The 18126-nt window shown below is 47.8% G+C and overlaps 1 protein-coding gene across 8 annotated transcripts in view; it reads right to left on the bottom strand.

The window, feature by feature from the left end:
* Positions 1-18126, bottom strand: part of Ubr4 (ubiquitin protein ligase E3 component n-recognin 4) — a 116419-nt gene that overhangs the window by 56340 nt on the left and 41953 nt on the right. For 5 of the 8 annotated variants that reach the window (XM_028875261.2, XM_028875264.2, XM_028875262.2 and 2 more), the window contains exons 33-52: positions 17013-17201; positions 16399-16462; positions 14929-15120; positions 13960-14030; positions 13733-13880; positions 13146-13373; positions 12510-12680; positions 11104-11286; positions 9988-10146; positions 9545-9697; positions 8963-9190; positions 7798-7955; positions 6739-6910; positions 6219-6420; positions 5303-5466; positions 4648-4864; positions 3306-3522; positions 2549-2581; positions 1380-1443; positions 931-1065 (exon numbers count right to left, since the gene is read on the bottom strand). In XM_028875261.2, the coding sequence (XP_028731094.1) occupies positions 931-1065; positions 1380-1443; positions 2549-2581; positions 3306-3522; positions 4648-4864; positions 5303-5466; positions 6219-6420; positions 6739-6910; positions 7798-7955; positions 8963-9190; positions 9545-9697; positions 9988-10146; positions 11104-11286; positions 12510-12680; positions 13146-13373; positions 13733-13880; positions 13960-14030; positions 14929-15120; positions 16399-16462; positions 17013-17201 (3148 nt within the window). The remainder of the gene's footprint in view (positions 1-930; positions 1066-1379; positions 1444-2548; positions 2582-3305; positions 3523-4647; positions 4865-5302; positions 5467-6218; positions 6421-6738; positions 6911-7797; positions 7956-8962; positions 9191-9544; positions 9698-9987; positions 10147-11103; positions 11287-12509; positions 12681-13145; positions 13374-13732; positions 13881-13959; positions 14031-14928; positions 15121-16398; positions 16463-17012; positions 17202-18126) is intronic. The other 3 variants (XM_028875263.2, XM_028875268.1, XM_028875267.1) reach the window with 1 other exon arrangement.

Genomic DNA, 18126 nt, shown 5'->3' with positions numbered 1-18126 from the left:
AATCAACAGTGTTTTAAAAAGTCAACAGTCGGTCGGGTGGTGGTGGCGCACACATTTAATCCCAGCACTCTGGAGGCAGAGGCAGGTGGATCTGTGAGTTCAAGGCCAGCCTGGTCTACAGAGCGAGTTCCAGGACAGCCAGAGCTGATACACAGAGAAACGCTGTCTTGAAAAACAAAAGACAAACAAAAATTTCAACAACCACATAAATGGCTTCACAGTGTCCTAGGAAAATAGTATCTACTCAATCAACAACTACAGCAGCAGATCACTTCCTCGGGCAGCAGCCATCCCTCAGTAGGGCCTTTACCCAAGGATGATGCTTCTGAACAACCTTTCCTTGGGAAGCCTGGCAAGCTGAATACATTCCTTGATGTTACGGGACAGAGGCACAAACGCCAGGCTGGCAGTGCCCCCGAGTGCTTTTTCCTCCAACTGGTCTGCACTGTCATGTTTCCCATCTACCCAAAGAGGCTCAGCTTACCTCCTTCAGCAGACATTGGCTGGTTTTTCTGGAGACCCTCTGAGGCCCAACAATAACCCCACTCATCAGCTGCCTGCCACACGTGTGCCTCTCACCCCAGCCCCCAGCTGAGGGCTCGGAACAACAGAATATTAATCACCTAGGGCACATCCTGATCCTCGCACTCTCCCACCCATAGTCACTCTCTTCTAAACTTGCTGATCCTGTCACAGACAGAAAAATAAAGCAAGTTCCAGTGGCCTACTAGCCTGCTTTCTCAGTCTAGAGTAGCATTCGTACATCTCTTGGGAGAAACTTGGGACTGGCTCTAATCTCAGTGTGAGTTCCTTCCTCCTTCTCACTCCACTAGGGCCTTGCTTTCCAGACGAAGACCCAACTGACTTGGCTCCCTGTGAGGACAATTTCCATTTCTACAGAAGGACTCCCAGAGAGGGACGATTGATTACCTTGTGGCTGTGGTAGGCCGAGCGGCTGGTGTGCAGGCTGGCCAGGAGACTCTTTGACTGCTGCTGGACACTGGCAGGTGCTGGCAGGGAGAGCAGCAGAGTGGCCAGCTCCTGAGCTGCATGCTTGTTTCTCTCCTGATGTGGAAGACAATAGGGTTAGCACTGAGCCCCCGATGCAGTGTGGAATACCCTCTAGTCTGCCCTCTCCCCATCTCCCCTTCCTTCCTTGCAGGCTAGCCAAGACAGGCTATCCTCCATGGACTAGAAAGATCAGACAAGAAGATTTCGAAACCAGAACCCTCCTACAACACAGGTGCAGAGATCAGGGATGCTTTGTAATCAAGACTGTGCTGTCAGTACTCTTATGCTCTAAGGCAACAGGCCTCAGCCAACAACCCTACTTCCTGCCTCTTCAGAAAGCTCCCGTGTGCTTTGAAGAAATGACTTGCCTTCTCGATGATTGGGCCAACAGCAAAGCAGCTTTCCAGGGCTTCCAAAGAACTCACAACCAGCCTGGGGAGACAGAAAGCCTGGCTTGAGTACAAGCACTGTTCTCTCTGCCTCACGTCAGCCGGGCAAGCTGTAGTTGTGAGGATCTTGGGGACAGCTATCGAATGCCAAATACAAAATCAAAGCACAATAAAACCTGCCACAGGCGCCATGCATATCGCTGCCTGTGTTACAGGCCAGAAGAAACCTGGCTCCTGCTCGGAGATCAACCTGAGGCCATGTTCATAATCCGCCACTCAAAGACGAGCTTTTCTTCCTCAAAGAGGATAAATGTGCTTCCTTCTACTGCCTGTGGCAGGGATCCTGAGAGGGGCTTAAGTCTCGATGCAACAGTGCCCGAAGCTCAGGTGTTCAGAGATCAGTGGGCAAAGGGAGGCACAAGGGAGAAGTTAAAGCCATCTGTTTACACTGGCAATGTTAAGGTTAGGCTTCTGCTTACACAGCCAGGAAAATGCACAAGGCATTTCCTATGGGCTTTAAGTACAGGAACAAACAAACTATTTTTAGATGCATGCCACTGGAACATTCAAAAGATAGAACATGGAACTTCTCCATTAGGAAAGAAGCAGGAAGTTCGGCCATTAAATAGTAATCTATCAGATAACATGCTCTAGGCTTACTCCTGTGAATTTAAGTGGCATAGTAAAACAACCATCATCCTGAGAGCTGGGGTCTGGACAGGAGAGGAAAGCACTGAGAAGGTAGCCGGAGTGAGAAAGGGCAGGGATAAAGGAAGGCGCCGAAGACAGAGGGAAGATGGAGGAAGCACAGGATAAAGGGAAGTGGAACAAGCTCCAGGAGCTTATGAACTGGTAGGGCATTTTGCCCCTCTACCCCCATCCCTTCGCATCTGTCCTACAGAATGAGCAGGAAGAATGGGTTAAGGAAGACAGAGCCGAGAGGCTGATGTGGCCAACACCAAGGGTGCACTCACAGTCCCAGGTAGGCTCCAGTTTACACATGGAGAGCTCTGCAGCCATGCAATGACCACAACAGAAAAGTAGCAGGACTTGGAACAGAAGCCAATCAGCGCAAAGCCACACCAATGCGGACGCTGCTCTCTGACACACACGCACTCGTGCAGAGAAAAGAAACAGGGCATACTAACCGGTCCAGCTTGGTTAGGGACTCAGTTTCAGAACTTGGGGGAGAAGCAAAGGGAAAAAAAAAAGGAAAAAAATGTGAAGCTCAGAGAAACCTAGAAACACATCCTAAGCAAACGATATATGAATCGGGAGTGGGGTGGGGGTGGGGGGGTGGGGAGGTAGGGAAGAAAGGCAGAAGTGGGGAGGCTGCTGGTGGGGCGCAGCAACTCCAAGCATGGCTATCTCAGGTTTTACAATGTAAGAAACTCACTCTTACATCAGGACCTGCTTCATCTACCATGGCAAACCAGCAGCCACCCAGCACAAGGAAGCCAAGCATGTGCTGACGAATGCCACCGTAGGGAGCTCTAAGGACACTGCTCTCTCCTGCAAGATGCTACGGCAGCCTCTCTTGCTGGCAGTGTCATTACCACAGAGGAAGATGAGAAGACGACAGGACTGGCACAGAGGGCAGATGTGTGCTGCTGTTTCAGTCTGGACCCTCATCTAGAGCACGGCTGTGAACACTCTCTAGTCTGCAGTCTCTGGCTAGTCAAATGCTTATGGAACACTCCATAAACGACCAAGCTTCTATCTGGACAGAGACCCAGATTTCTGAGCCCATTTCCCAGGCTCTGTGTGTGTATTAGGGAGAAACTGAATGTTCAGTGTGAGAACTTGACAATCACAGACTAGACTTGGGAGACTCAAGACACAGAAGGGCTCTGCAGTTAATGCAAAATGGTTAAGAACAAAGCCAAACCCTGCCAACACTGGTACCTCTCCAGGACAGTGCCACTGGTCGTAGTTGGAGCAGCTGAATCACTCTCCCCAGTACCATTGCTCTGATTCAGGTTGGAAGGGCAGATGTTGCTGACAGAGGCAGACGGGAATTCTTCTGGGGGCTCATCAGGCCAGCCAAACTGCTCCTTAGTCTTGCCATAAATTTTTACAGCATCTATCATGGTGACGCCTGCTGGATCCACCGAGGCACCGACTGCAATAGGCAAGAGAATCCTTTAGGAAGCATATTTACTTAGAGCTTGTGTCACACTCCAAGGCAAAGCACAGCACAGTCAGGCACAGGTGCAAATCACATCCATCACAGACTCGGAAACCGTGTCTGCTGAGGCACTTGGCAGCACTCACTGCTGAATGCACAAGAACAGTTCGATGGACCAGTCTGATGTATCCAACTTGGGAAAGACCCTAACCATCACTCTAAAGATCCTCTGGTGCTCACTGGCGTTCCACCTCCAGACCTTATTCCCAGTGGTCTCTAAGCACTTTCTTTGTCACCAGAAAACAGGTCATCACCATCCACACAAAAGTAACTATTTCTAGGAGAAAGAACTTCAGCTAAACGGCCAGTAAATGCTCAGGGACATGTAAAGTGCAGAAAGCCTGGGGCTAGGGATGTAGCTCACTTGAGTGCTTGCTGGGTTCCATCCCTAACACCACATAAACTGGCATTGTGACACAAACCTCTAATTCCAGAACTTAGGAAGTAGAGGCAGGAGGATCAGAGGTTCAAGATCATACTCAGCTATACAGTGAGCTCAAGGACAGGCTGAAGTACATGAGACCCTGTCTATGAATGAATGCTTGAATTAAATGTAAAAAGCTTTTAGCCAAGGATATAGTTCAGTTGATAGAGCACATGCCTCTTGATTTCATGTTGATCAGTCTTGCCTCCTCTGACATAGAAGAGCTCCATCGATGAGGCCAATACAACACCAAAGCAAATAGCTAACTGAGCATGCCCTCTCTGTACCACCACATCTATTCTTTTTAATAGACCTACTGGCACTGGCCTGTAATCCCAGATACTCAGAAGGCTAAGGGAGGAAGATCCCAAGTTCAAGGCCTGTTTGTTTCAAAATAATAAGTTTAAAAGGAGCTCGTGATATAGCTTAGTGGTAGAATATTCACCTAACATGCAAAAAGTCTGTACCATCAACAAGAAAAAAAGCAGTCTCCTTTTCCGGCAGCCTACCTCTTACACCTCAAATCAAGGGAGAACTAGGTAGAGCAGGAATCCCTAACAGTGGAGGGCCACCTAGTGGTCGTCTATTCTAGTCAGAATGAGAAGGCTCCAGCTTGCCCTGGATGGCTCACTCACTGAAGAGGTTCAGCTTCTTGTCAGCCTGCAGAGCTTCCTCTCGGGTGAAGGGGAAGTCAAACCAGCGGGAACGGCTCAGATTAAGCTGCATGGTTCTGCCAAAGATCTCAATGTATGATGGAGCCCGTTCAATTGCCTGGGTCCCAATCTGGATCCGCATGCCTGTCATCACCATAGTGCTGCTGTTATTGCTAATCTCAATGGTGAAGCCACCAGGCTGCAAGGACAAAAGCACATGTCACAAATTCCCAGAACCCTTCTTCCCACACTGCCTCAGTGGCTACTAGGTAAGACCTCATTTCTTTAACTCCATCCTAATCATGTCATGACCAAGGGAGGAGAGAGACAGTGTCAGGCTCCCTCCCCCACAACTCCATGCCCCCACAAGCATTAACCACCCTGTCGTTCTGTACATAGTAACCCTGCTAACAGTTCAAATTTAGCCTAGTGGGACTCAAGACCTTCAGCAGTTGAAAGAATGTCGGTTTATTCAAGGATCATTTGAGCAAAAGTGAGCAACTCTTGAGTACATATTCTATGTCTGATTCTAGGATGTGTGGAGTGCCGCTCAATGGTGGGGTGCCTGGGTTCAAGCCTAGTGCTGAAAAGACAGAGTGCTAACCCAGAAAGTGAGCCAGCCCTGTGTGCTCCTCACCTTGGTGTTAGCCACATACATGCCAGTGGAGTTCAGTCTGTGCTTTATCTGTTGTGCATTGTAGACTTGCAGGAGGTCATTGCCACCAAACTCGACATCCGTCAGCTGCTGGTTGTGCTCAAAAAAGTCGATGGGGAAGGTCACCTGGCTGGATGTGCGGGCTGCTGTAGGGACAGGGCCAGTTTGCCCGGGAGCACTGGTGCTGGGTCTCAGCACCTCTGCTCTCATTCCGGGTTAAACTCGGAGCCTGTGCTCGTAAGCTCTAATCTCTAACCAAGTGAGATTCCATCATCGTCCCATCACGATGCTTATCAAGATCAGCTCTCCAGCGTACTACCCCAACCCCTGTGACCCACCATACAGAACCTGGTATCAGTATGGAGTGTACAGTTCATAACACAACAGAATCTATTTCTTTACAAGATGATAAGCTACATCATCATCTCAAACATAAAAACTCTAGAACAACTTAAGAAAACATAATGATGCCTACAGTATACGTCACTTAGCCAGGATCATTCCCTCCTAAAATCACACTTCCTGTTCTTCAAAGAGTCCTCTCACAGCCAGGAGCAAGACCTGACGTCCACACTAGTCTGTGGGAAATTAGGCAACTGAAGGATCTACGCTTCAATGAGATCAAATGCACAGGTAAGCCACCTTCCCTAACTCCAAAGAAAACCCAAACCTGAAGACAACATTCTTTATGGGGCACCAAAAACTGCTGGCTCAAAGCAGGTAGCAAATGGTGGTTGCCCACATGAGCCTTTGTTTCAGAAAATTGACTAGGACTAGCTTCTGACCTCACCAAATGTGCAAGCAAGAAAGCCAGCTCATCTCTTGACCACCCCAGGGACCTGCTCTGTCACTGTCTAGAAGACTGCTGACCCTGCCCCAGGGTTCTGGAGGGCCTTACTGATTGTAGCCGTTTTGCGCTTTCGCACAGGCTTCATGATGCTGATGACGCTGCTGGGCTGCAGGGAAGGCTGGAGCCAGTAAGAGGTGTTCTCCACATTGGCCATGTAAATGCGCAGGCTGCCGTCCTCACACAGCAGGATCATGGTCGTCCGCTGCTGCTCATTGCAGGCAGTGTGTCTAATGGCAACCATGTCTTGGATCTAGGAGGAGAGGATAAAAGGCGGGTGGGGTGGGACACTGGGTTACTTCTCACACTTGTGGCTCGGAGCCTCGGAGAGAGTCTCGGAGAGAGGGGGGAAACCTCAGCTCCACAGGCAGGTTGGGGGGCAGAAGGGCAGCAAAGGCCCAGCCATTCCTTCATTTGTTTCTTCAGATGGGGGTTCAATATGCAGGTTGGGCTGGCCCCCAAACTCTTAACCCTCCTGCTTCAGACTTCCCAGTGCTAGAATGATGGATTTATGGCACAATATGGAGATAGAATAAATTTCTAAGCAGGAAATGTGGGAAAGGGCACTGACCTTTGCTTTGGCGGGAAGAGTTTTAATCTCCTGGATGAGGAAAGTGTCTGGTTTCACCATGACTACCAGAGGCACGCCAGTAGTTTGCTGGACACAACAGACCAAGCCAGGGTGGTTCATCACCTCAGACCACTGGCAGAGCGCAGGAGAAGTCTTACTGCCACCATTGGAGCTGCAGACAACAGAAGTAGACGTGGTGTCAGTCCCCTCCCTGGTTTTCAGTCCCCGCCTTTAAAAAGGACTGTCCTACAAAGAGTAGCTAAGTTACTCAGAACAGAATCCCTGGCCAAGGATTCAGATTCGCCAAGGGTCAGTTTACTAAGAGCCATGTGTATGCTACCATCACTCCAGTGTGTGCCGCAAGAGTCCTCCTGAAACTTCACTACTTGGAATGAGTGACCTTTCGAGACTACCAACTATTAAAGCCACAGGGTTGCCTAAGGTGGATGACATGGTATCCTATACAGTTCTTCTGCCCATTTGATGGCATTCCAAACCAGGCTAATTCCCTACAGATCTAAAACAGCTCTTCTGTAGCAGCTAAGGAGTAGAAGAGACTCTGAATCTCTTCTTCTTCCTTAAACAGAACTCACCACCTCACACCTGCCTCTGACATCAGGAAAATTGATAAACATGCTTACCTGCCCCAGTTCTAGCCACACCCCCAGGACTGATGTGTGTCCTATTTACTGATGGGGCGAGGGGGGCTCCTCAAGAAGGCAAAAATGAAAGGGCCTTGGGGCAGGGTGAGTGTCTCATTGGCACTGTCTCCTCCTTGAAACTTGGTCATTGTTAAAATCACACCAGTTGCCTTGACTACAGGTTTTCTCTCTGTGTAACAGTAAATCCTCTCAGCCTGTTATAGCTTGGTGTTTCCATGGTGAAGAACAAGCAAGCAGGTAGCCCAACTTGCCAATCATGGCTGTTTGTCTTTAAAGATACTCAACTGGAGTAGTGCAAGCCTGGTCAGAGCCAGTATGTGAAGTAATAGTGGAGAGGCGAGGGGTGGGGATGGGAAGGGAGGGCATCCAGGAGGCCGGCACCCACCAGTGCTCTCACCTTTTGATGTTGATGGGGAAGAGCTGCAACACCTCCAGAGTGCTCCTGCTGACAGTGGCCGCAAAGGACTTGCCCTGACTGTAGCTGAAGAAAAGCATCTGCAACACGTGCGAATAGTAGACAGACACGCCGCCACCTGCCACCTGGCTGTTACTGTCCTGCAGGAGAAAAGACACACATGTGCAGGATTTCTCTTACTAGCTGGAACCCAGGTTCTGGGGTAGGACTTTAAACCACCACACCCCAAGCATAAGACCTCATATAATTGTCACAGGAAGGTTGAGATGGACGTAATAAACTGACATTCTCAGAAAATAGTATGCCACACAAAAGTAAATTCTAGCTGCAGGGCAAGTAAGAGAAGATGACCCTGGCTGACAGGTGCCTCTATCAGGAAGGGCACAGTTCTGCCAGGTAGGCAGGATGACCCTGGTGAATAGCTACCTGGGAAGAGCAGCCCTGATCTGTCTCAGGAGAACTGACAGTACTCTACACTGTAAATCTCCCCATTTGTCCGAACAACCAAACCTTGGGATCTCTGTCTCTGTAAAACATGTTTAATTGCTCAAGTGTAACTTGGGGCTGTGAAACCATAAAAGCTGAAGGGGATTTCTGTTTAGGACCAGTTTCCTTTTGGGCATTACCCAGAACTGGTCATGTGCGATTAATACTGGAGTATTAAGCTGGAGTAATAGCTCTAGTGGTTAAGAGCACTGGCTGCTCTTCCAGGGACCTGGGTTTAATTCCCAGATCCACATGGCAGCGCACAACTGTCTGTAATTCCAATTCCAGAGGACTGATAACCTTCTTCTGGTCTTCAGTGCCAGATGAATGTGGTACATAGACATACATGCAAGCAAACACCCATACACATAAAATAGCTATATTTTTTAGAAAGGTGTTTTTCGTTAGCAATCCCTCATTGCTGGAGCGACACGTCACTCTAGTAACATAGCGACATAGTAACTCTGATAACAGATTCTAAGAAGCAAGGACCTTGCAGCTGAATTGCCTTAGTGATTTAGATTTTGCTATTAGGTAAGAAGAAGCTAAATGCACATGCATGTACACATGAGGAAAAATAAGGAAACCGAAAGGAGACAACGGAGGAGTTGCTAAACAAGTCAAAGAGGGAACAGAAGGAAGTGTCAAGACGGTCTCTAACCTTCAGGTCCTCATGATTTATTTCCAGGACATTAGTGACGTAGAAGGGCCCCTGCTGGGCACTGCTGGCCTCCTCCATGAGCTGTGTGTACATGTACCCAGCAGAGGACATGATGACAATGATATTCTTGCCTTCCTCATTGAAAAGGAAGGTAACATCTCTTATCTTTGAGCTCGGCAGGAGAAAGTAGAAGGTTGGACTCAAGGCATCAATAGACAGGTCGTAAATCTGCAGGGTGACAGGAGCAGTAAAGAAAGATGACCTCTTTCAGTCCCACCCTAAAGTACCCCAGCAACTTCTAACAGCTACAACTTCACAGTTATGGGCATTCACCCTCCAGTCAACAAGTCCCTAACTAGTAAGGTGCTAGGCACCGTGGTGTACATAAAAACAAGTGTCTTCCACATCCCTCAAGGTATGAGCAGGAAGAAATACACAGATTTATAACAAGTAGTCACAGATGTGTAAAGAACCAATTCCTAGAGACACGTATCTATCTACTTAACAATGTAACTGAAAGCATCAGAATATTTGTTTTTAATTCAAGTGTTCTAGAATTAAAAGCAAGCCAGCATCACTTACCTTGACAAAGTCTGCAGTGACAATGGCCAGCTCAGTCTGTGAACCAGGTAACCACACAGCTTTGATGATGAAGTTCCCTGTTGCCAACTGGGGATGTAACACCAAGTGATCCGAAACAGAGCCCGAGCTACTGAAGGTGAGCACATGGCAGTCCTGGGCACCGGTTAAAGAACAAACTGTTAAATGTGCCTAGTAAAGTGGGCTGATCCATTTCAGAGCTCCCATGTTTCCATCTTAACATTCCCTGCCTAGACACTCAGGATTCCCGAACACACGAATATGGGAGCAAACGAGAGACATGGAGCGAGCTCAGAGAAAGACTCTGCATTCCAGTAGCTTTTATGCTTTTAGCTATCAGTGAGGAGGAGAAGGTAAAGGTGAGGCCAAGGCAGACTTGGTCAGAGCTCAGAGCTCTGGGAGTCACTCCTGCACTGGATCTTTACCTTCAGCCCACACACTGCCAGGTAGTCCTCCTTGCAGGGGTTTCCAGTAAGACTCAGCACTGTGAAGGGAACTGGGGCAGAAGCCAAGCGGGTCAGAGTCAACTTTCTCTTGCTGGAATCCGCTTGTTTCAGAAGCGCTGAGAGCTGTAGTACTGTGATCTGCAAAGGAACCACCATCTGCTTAGCCCCAGTCCCAGGATGGCCCTTTGAGTCCAGAGCAGAACAAGGCTCCCTTGGAAGGGGTGTGGGTCACTGGCCTGCTTTATGGATTACATCTCTTAGGAAATGTCTAGATGAAGATTAGCTTCTATTTCTCCCCAAAGAAAGACATGGAAGGACATTCATGCCCTCCTCCCAGTGAGGGCAAAAGAAAGGAGTAATTAAACCAACTTTTCTGTGCAGAATCTTTTCATAATAGTTAATTCCAGCTGGGCATGGTGGTGCATGCCTTTAATTCCAGCGCTCAGGAGGCAAAGGCAGGCAGATCTCTTGAGTTTGAGGCTAGCCTGGTCTACAAAGTAAGTTCCAGAACAGCCAGAGATATTACACAGAGAAACCCTGTCTCAAAAAAACCAATCAATAATAATCCTAACTAGTTAATTCCTGTGAGCCACTGTCCTCAAGCATCCCGTTTAGTACTTTATGGGCCAGCTGCTTTAAGAACTATCCATGCTTTCACTTAAGGTTAAAACAGCCCTGATGAGAGGCAAGAACAGAGAACAGATACATTCCACCCCAACTTAGTAGCACTGTGTTTCTAAAGAGCAGAAAGGACTACACAAGGAACATCGGGTCTTCCTGAAAAGGATTCTGCCTCTCTGCTTGTGCCTTTCAGTGCCCCAAAATGGGCACAAATGGGAACTATGCTGTCCTCAACACCGGCTGATCACTGCCTTCGCCAGAGCCTTTCCCTAGCCATCTCAGTTCTAGGGATAACCAATCGACTCAGGTTCAAGCCAAAAGGTTTAATGAGATCAGTCTTGAAAGCATTCTCACAACCAAAGCAGCAGATGTATCCCCTCACAGGGTCTATCTGAACATGGTCATCTCTCTGCTCCACTTAGCATTTAAGATCATCAGGACCTAAAATGACTAGGAAGGAATCACAGAACCTACCTTGCCCTTCTCGTGGCTGACAGCCAAATGCTGGCGGCGCCCATGGGGGGAAGAGAGCACACACATAGCCACCCGCCTGAGTACATGAGCACTGATGAGCTGCCGGATAGTCTGGCCCTGGTCTCCACTGTAATTCATCCGCACATTCTCAAAGGCACCTTCCTGTGAGCCTAAGGTAGGAACCTAGAAGAAGGGAGAAGCAGAGAAAGTATTGGAGTAAGCAAATAATAAGCATGGCACACTTTAGTCATTCAAAAGCATTGGATCTGGGAGGAGTTGAGGGTTTGTGAATCTGATCAAAATAAATTATATGCTGGTATATAATTCTCAAATAACTATTCTCAAAAAATTACTAACAACAACAAAGAAAAGGTAGCAGGGCACAGTGGCAGAAGCCTTTAATCCCAGCACTTGAGAGGCAGAGGCACGTGGATCTTTGTGTTTTCCAGGCTAGCCTGGTCTATATAATGAGTTCAGGCTAGCAAGGGCTCAAAAAAAAAAAACAAAAAAAAACCACGGTAATAGACTTCAGCCTCCAAACCACCATGCTCAGCTGAGTAAATCTACTATTTTCAGTCTGTCTAGAACAGCAGGGTAAATTTTCCATGAAAGTAAATTAAGTACTGGCTGCTTATTAAATGTTAAAATCTATTTTTACTTATAAAACGATGGTAGAGATATACAGTATTTTTCTTTTATGCATCCCACCCAGCAAAAGTGAAGTTGGCAGCTTGATAGGTCATCAACTTATGTCTTTAGTTTTGGAAATCATTATCTGAAACCTTAAATCCTCTGCTCTGAAAGGACTGGTGGTTAATGAAGCACTGGCATATGTCCACGTGTGTATTCCTGGGTACAACTCACTGGTAGGCCCCTTGTGAAATCTATTATGACCTCATTCCTGGCGTCTACACTTGCCCCTCCAGGAACTGCCTCTACCTACCCCCGCAGAGCTGGGCGAGCAGTCTTAAGGCAGATGACTGACAGGCTGCATCCCAAGTCGAAAGAATAACTAAAGAAAAGCTGTCTTTAACTCAGGGCTAGAAGTCAGAAAAGGACAAAGCTACTGAGCCTTAGGAAGGAAGACACAGTCAAGAGGCTTTCAATTTTTCTACAAAGGAGTTTCTGTTAGAGTGTTCCCAAAACGGAGCATTAGGAGTTCATGCATTCAGAAGCTTTAATAAAAAGAGGACTTACTCCCTAAATACCCAGACACAGCTCATCTGTGGGTTTCTACACTGCTCAGAGTATAGCTAAGGAAGGAGGAGACCACAGATTCTAGCTTCTGCTTGGCCTGGGACCAACTAACTCTAAATCTATTCCCAGTTGCTCTGGCACATATTGGGAAGCCGTGAGGCACAGGTTGTATAGTCACCAAACCTTGCTACCCTTTACAACACACTCACCATCAGCTGGTCCGTCATCTCCACAACTTTGTCCACTGTATGGAGTTCACTGAGGGCCTGCTGTGCCCGGCTGCTGCTCCCCACAGCTGAAGCCTGCTGAAAGTTGGTCTGAATGGCATCCATGAGGAAATTGAGCATGTCTAACACGAGAGGAGCGAAGGAGAAATTGGCCTGAGAGAAATCGAAATACACAAGTGAAAAAAAAAAAAAAAGAACGAAAAATCATGGGTCATATGCAATAATCTTGACAGTTATTGCCTTTAGCAAACTGGTTTCCCCTCTCCAGAATCCTAGCTCTGACTGCAGTCAATGCACTACTGATGAGAGGAATATTTCTAAGCCAGGGTCCCACAGACACCCTAAGTCATTCAAAGCACCCAGCATGTATAACTACCTCTCTCCTATCACTCAATGGTTTCCTGAACTCTGGGCCAGATGAGGACCCCTGGCCAAGAAAGCATGTTCTAGAATGACTCCCACTACTGTAAATCCTTCCCCAGAAAAGGACAACACACACTCCTGGCACGATCAATGCAAGAACGAGAGAGAACACTGGGCTGCCAGGAGAGCCTCACACTAGTGACTCAGACTTGCTAAACTCTGTCCCATGCACTAGTGCCCATCAGGAAGCCCCACCTGATTCTGCAGCTCCTCACGGCACCCCTCAACTGTGCGGCACAGGCTGCTCTTCTTGGGCTTCTCTTCCTCAGTAACCTTCCCATCACTGATGGTGACCTTGGCCTTGTCAGCGGGTGAGGTGCTGGCATGGCGCACCAGACTCTCGGAAACCCTCGGTTCGCTCTGAAATGCTGACTCCTTCATGGTAGAGCTCATGCCGCTGCTAGGAGTTCGCTTCACCAGTGCCTAGGGACAGAAAAGGTCAGTGTCCCCAAGTTCTTGCCACAAGCCAGATGAAATACTGCTAAGATACTGGAAGTAGAGGAGGAACTGGCTATACATGTGATTCCCAAGCCCAGATCCATGGGGCTCACCCAACGCCTATCTTCACTGCCCACTCAGAGCATCAGGCCTTGACTCTAAGAGGAGGTTGTGGCTTTTAATGCTCTAAGTGAAGTGCTGGGGCCACAAACGGACACGTCACTCAGAATGAGAACAAATCCTTGGCCATACAGAGCTAACATGGGAATTTTCTGGTCTGCCTTAGACATTCCTGTGTTACTAACAAGTTGCCCGTATGACATCATGAAGGTTCCATCTCTCACCAAGCAGCTGCCATCTTCCTTGGCTCCACAGTCACAGAAAAAAGAACCATACTTGGCGTAGGAAATCTCATGATCCTTGTGGCACACCTTCGCACATACTGTGCACACCCCCACCCCATCCACCATCTTACAGGTATGACAGTGGTACCTACAAGGAACAAAAGCCAGCACTAAGTCACAGGTCCCAGCACCAGAGGCCCAGATAGCCTGACTTTAAAGGAACTCACCAGTGCTGGTTCATAAACTCCTTCTGGGTGATGGTGAAGGTGCAGAGTTTATTGCAAAGAGAATCTTCATCCTTCAAAGATCAATAGGTCTTTTTAATCACACATAATCTCCACATTGGAACCCATAAAACACATCTGCTCCAACACTCCATGGAGAGACACACCAGGTCTAGTGGGAACCTGCCCTGATTTGAAAGAGCCAGATGTCTGAAGCCTCCTACAATTTCAGGTGCAATTTTCTAGTTTTTTTTAGAGGGAGGAGGGGTGGTGATATTGTGTACCCTAATAAACTTTGCCTAAAGATCAGAGAACAGAACAAGCCACTAGATTAACCCTAGATGCCAGGCAGTGGTGGCACACACCTTTAATCCTAGCACTCGGGAGGCATCTCAGCACTAGGAAGGATGTGATGGCGGGCAGAGAAAGGTATGTAAGGCATGAGGAGACAGGAACTAATGGCTTTTCAGCTGGAGAGCTTTAGGCTGAGGACTCAGAGGTGTTCAGTCAAGAGAATTCGTAGAGTTGGCGAGACAAGATGTGGCTGTGGCTTGTTCCTTTGTCTCTCTGATCTCTCAGCATTTACTCTACTATCTGGCTCCAGGGTTTTTATTAAAAGACCATTTAGCAATTCACGTTACAGGGAGCAGACAATTAAAAACCCTTAGTGAATTCAAGGGCCCCGCACCTCATGAAGAATGCATCCCTCCCTAAACTTGTCTTGGGTGAAGCAGAACAGGCAGCTCCAGGGAGAAGAAAGACATATAATCCCATTTCAGTTACTTCACCAAGGGACTGGCTTCGCACGTCTGCTCTGCAGGACCAGAACAACGCACGAGCAGGGCCTCGCACTAGGCATGTGGGCAAAAAGAATGCAACAGGACTCCAAATTCTGAAGGCCACCCAGGGTGGAAAAGAATAGAAAAGATTTAGACATGCTCGACAGCCATTCCCTTCCCCCTCAGCACTTACAGAGTCCTCAGCCTGGGAGTCTTCCTCCTCCACTGCTAACTCTTCTACCCAGTCTGAATCCACTTCAATGGCACGCTCTTCCCCATCCACGGAGAGGTGACTTGGTCCTTGGCCATTACTCTGGCTCAGGGCATTTGTGACATCAGCCAAGTAAGACATAATATGACATGTGCACTCCAAGACCATCACATGCTGCAAGAGAAACCCAGAGAAGCTTTAGTTCTCAATTTATCTTACAAGATAAAGTAAAACTGAAATTGGAAGAATGGAGTAAAAATGGAAACTAAGACCCCTCAAGCAAGATGGGCTTCTAAGAGGCTCATCAGCATTCTCCCTGCCATTAGCATTACCATTCATGAAGTTGTTAACTGGTTTTAAATGCTGCATACAGAAAGACACAGCTCCAAAGACCAAAGGAGAAGCAAACCATAGCAGGTAGTTCTGTGTTTCTCTTAAAAGCCCAGTGGACAGAGGCTGGAGAGACACTCAGTAGTTAAGAGCACATGCTGCTAACAGGACTGGGTTCTGTTCCAAGTACCCACAATAGGTGGCCCTCAACTCTAGCTCAAGGGGATCTAACACCCTTTTCTGGCCTCTGTAGGCACAACCACAACCACCACCACCACCACCACCACCACCACCACCACCACCACCACCACACACACACACACACACACACACACACAATTAAAAATAGAAAGCCAGGCATGATAATGCATGCCTTTAATCTCAACACAAGGGAGGCAGAGGCAGGGGGATCTCTGAGTTCAAGGCCAGCCTGAATATAACAAGTTCCAGGACAGCCAGGACTACAGAGACCCTGCCTCAACCCCATCCCCCATAAAAATACAATACAATAAAATAAATTTTAAAGCATTAAAACGCCTACAACCACCAAGTCAGATATCAGGCTCAGATTTCTAAATTCCCAGCAGCCTCTTCACTCTGACAACTCAGTGCCAAAAGGACAATAATTACAGAAAAGGAGGGAGAAACTTACTGGGGTTTTGAGACCAGAGCCCTATCCCGAATTTAACCAGCTTGCTAGTTTCATGAGTGGGGAGTCAAGGAAAGTGCTTGACCTAAGACTTTTGTCATCCTCAAGCCCCTCTGCACAGCCAGAGCTCTGCAGGCACACTGATCAGCTACAGGATCTGGACTAGGGCCACCCCTCACCCCCAGAACAATGATTCAAGGCAGCAACACAGGAGCATCTCAGGCAACAAGAAGTCCCCGTGCTTGAAAGGACTGTGCTGAGTCCTTACCAGAGAATCACTTCCTGAGACCTGCAAGAGGCCCGAAGGCTTACAGTCAGCAGGTACACTTTACCCGGTCAAGTGGGTCACTGAGGTTCTTGGCCGAGCCTTCTGCAGGCCAGGACACATAAGAGCTACGGAAGGGAGAGACTTTCATCTGACCAAAGAAGCCTCTTCCCTGGCTCCCCGCCTCAGCACTCCTCACTTTCCTTACCTTTCCATGCATTACATTGGCATTCAGTTTCTCAACCACATTCTTCTGTGATAGGTATTTCTTGCTGTCCCAAAGGAAAAAGAGAGAGAGGACACACAGTCATCCAAGGGACCAATGGAAGGACGCACCCTCACAAGCCTCCAATCAAGCTGAGATACTGTCAAGCAAAGGAGTCTGTTCCAGTAGCACAGTGAACACAGCTTGGCCTTGCCTCATCTTAGGACCATCAGTGTATTCAGTCTTGTTTTCCCAGGACTTCTCTTGTGCCTAAGCAGGAAACTCCACCAAATAATGAAGATGGCAATGTGTCTATTATCCCAGTACACGGGAAACTCAGACAGGATTTTGAGTCTGAGACTGCCTATGTTACATAGTGAGACCCAGTCTCAAAGGTAGGGGTGTGTGTGTGTGTGTGTGTGTGTGTGTGTGTGTATTCACATGCTCAAATAGGTATGCAGGTAGTCTGAAATGAACAGCCTAGTTAGATCATAACACTGAGAAAGAAAGAAATTTTAGGTTTACTTTATAATAACTCTGAACTATAAAGGAAGTAACCTGCAACTCCCCACCTCTCCTCTGAGTACAGAACAGTTATACAGGCAAGTGCCTCTTACCATCTGCCCAGCCAGTCCACGGCAGCATTGTGAAGCTGAAGGTGGCCAGCGCCTTGTCCGGCACTGGCCAGAGTGGCCATCACAACCATGAGTTCGGGGAAGCCAGTCCCATCACCATTTGCCAGCATCTCTGTTGCCATGGGGGTGAGGGTGCCCAAAAGCACAGCACACACACCCTCTCCAACTTGGCTGGTGAAGAGAAAAAGAATTAAACATCGGGTACAATGGAGAGTTTAAAACATCCAGTCTCGCAGAGGTAAACATCTGGGTAAACTTAGTGGGTCACAAAACAGAAAGTCATGAATGTGGGAAAGGGATCTGTGGGGGCGGATCACAGGAATGAGAAGCTGGGGGCGGGGGTTGCCCACTGGACAGATGGCTCAGCAGTTAGAGCACTGGTTACTATCCCAGATGACCTGGGTTTGATTCCCAGCACCTACATGGCAGCTCATGACCACCTGTCACTCTTGTTCTAGGGGCCCCAGAGCCCTCTTCAGGCTCTCACAGGCAACAAGCACAAAAGTGATGCACAGACATCACGTAGGAAAACATACTCATTCACACTCGCACAAAGATAAAATATTAAAAAATCTTTTTAAGAGGCAGAAAGATAGATCTCTGTGAGTTCAAGGCCAGTCTAGTCTACACAGTGAGTCCCAGGACAGCCAGGCTAAAGAGACCATGTCTAAAAATAAATGAATGAACTAATGAGTATTTTAAGGGGTATGTAGGGGAGAGTGATCAGAAAGCATATAAACAGGCTTGAAACCACCAAAGTACAAATTTTTTTTTTTAAACCTTTACTATCATGAGGAGTGTCTTCCTTTTTATTTATTTTTATTTTATGTTCATTGGTGCTCTGTCTGTATATCTATGTTGATGGGTGTCAAGTCCCCTGGAACTGGAGTTACAAACAGCTGGGAGCTGCCATGTGGGTGCTGGGAATTGAACCCAGATCCTCTGGAAGAGTAGTCAGGGCTCTTAACCACTGAGTCATCTCTTCAGCCCCCGAGAGTGTCTTTTATTTTTAAAGATTTATTTATTTATTATGTATACAGTGTTCTGTCTACATGCCAGAAGAGGGCATCAGATCTCATTACAGATGGTTCTAAGC

Source organism: Peromyscus leucopus, chromosome 2 (assembly GCF_004664715.2).
Source record: "Peromyscus leucopus breed LL Stock chromosome 2, UCI_PerLeu_2.1, whole genome shotgun sequence".
In the NCBI taxonomy this organism is placed as follows: domain Eukaryota; kingdom Metazoa; phylum Chordata; class Mammalia; order Rodentia; family Cricetidae; genus Peromyscus; species Peromyscus leucopus.
The sequence above is the reverse complement of the archived record's forward strand: the minus strand, read 5'-3'. Positions and strand labels throughout refer to the sequence as shown.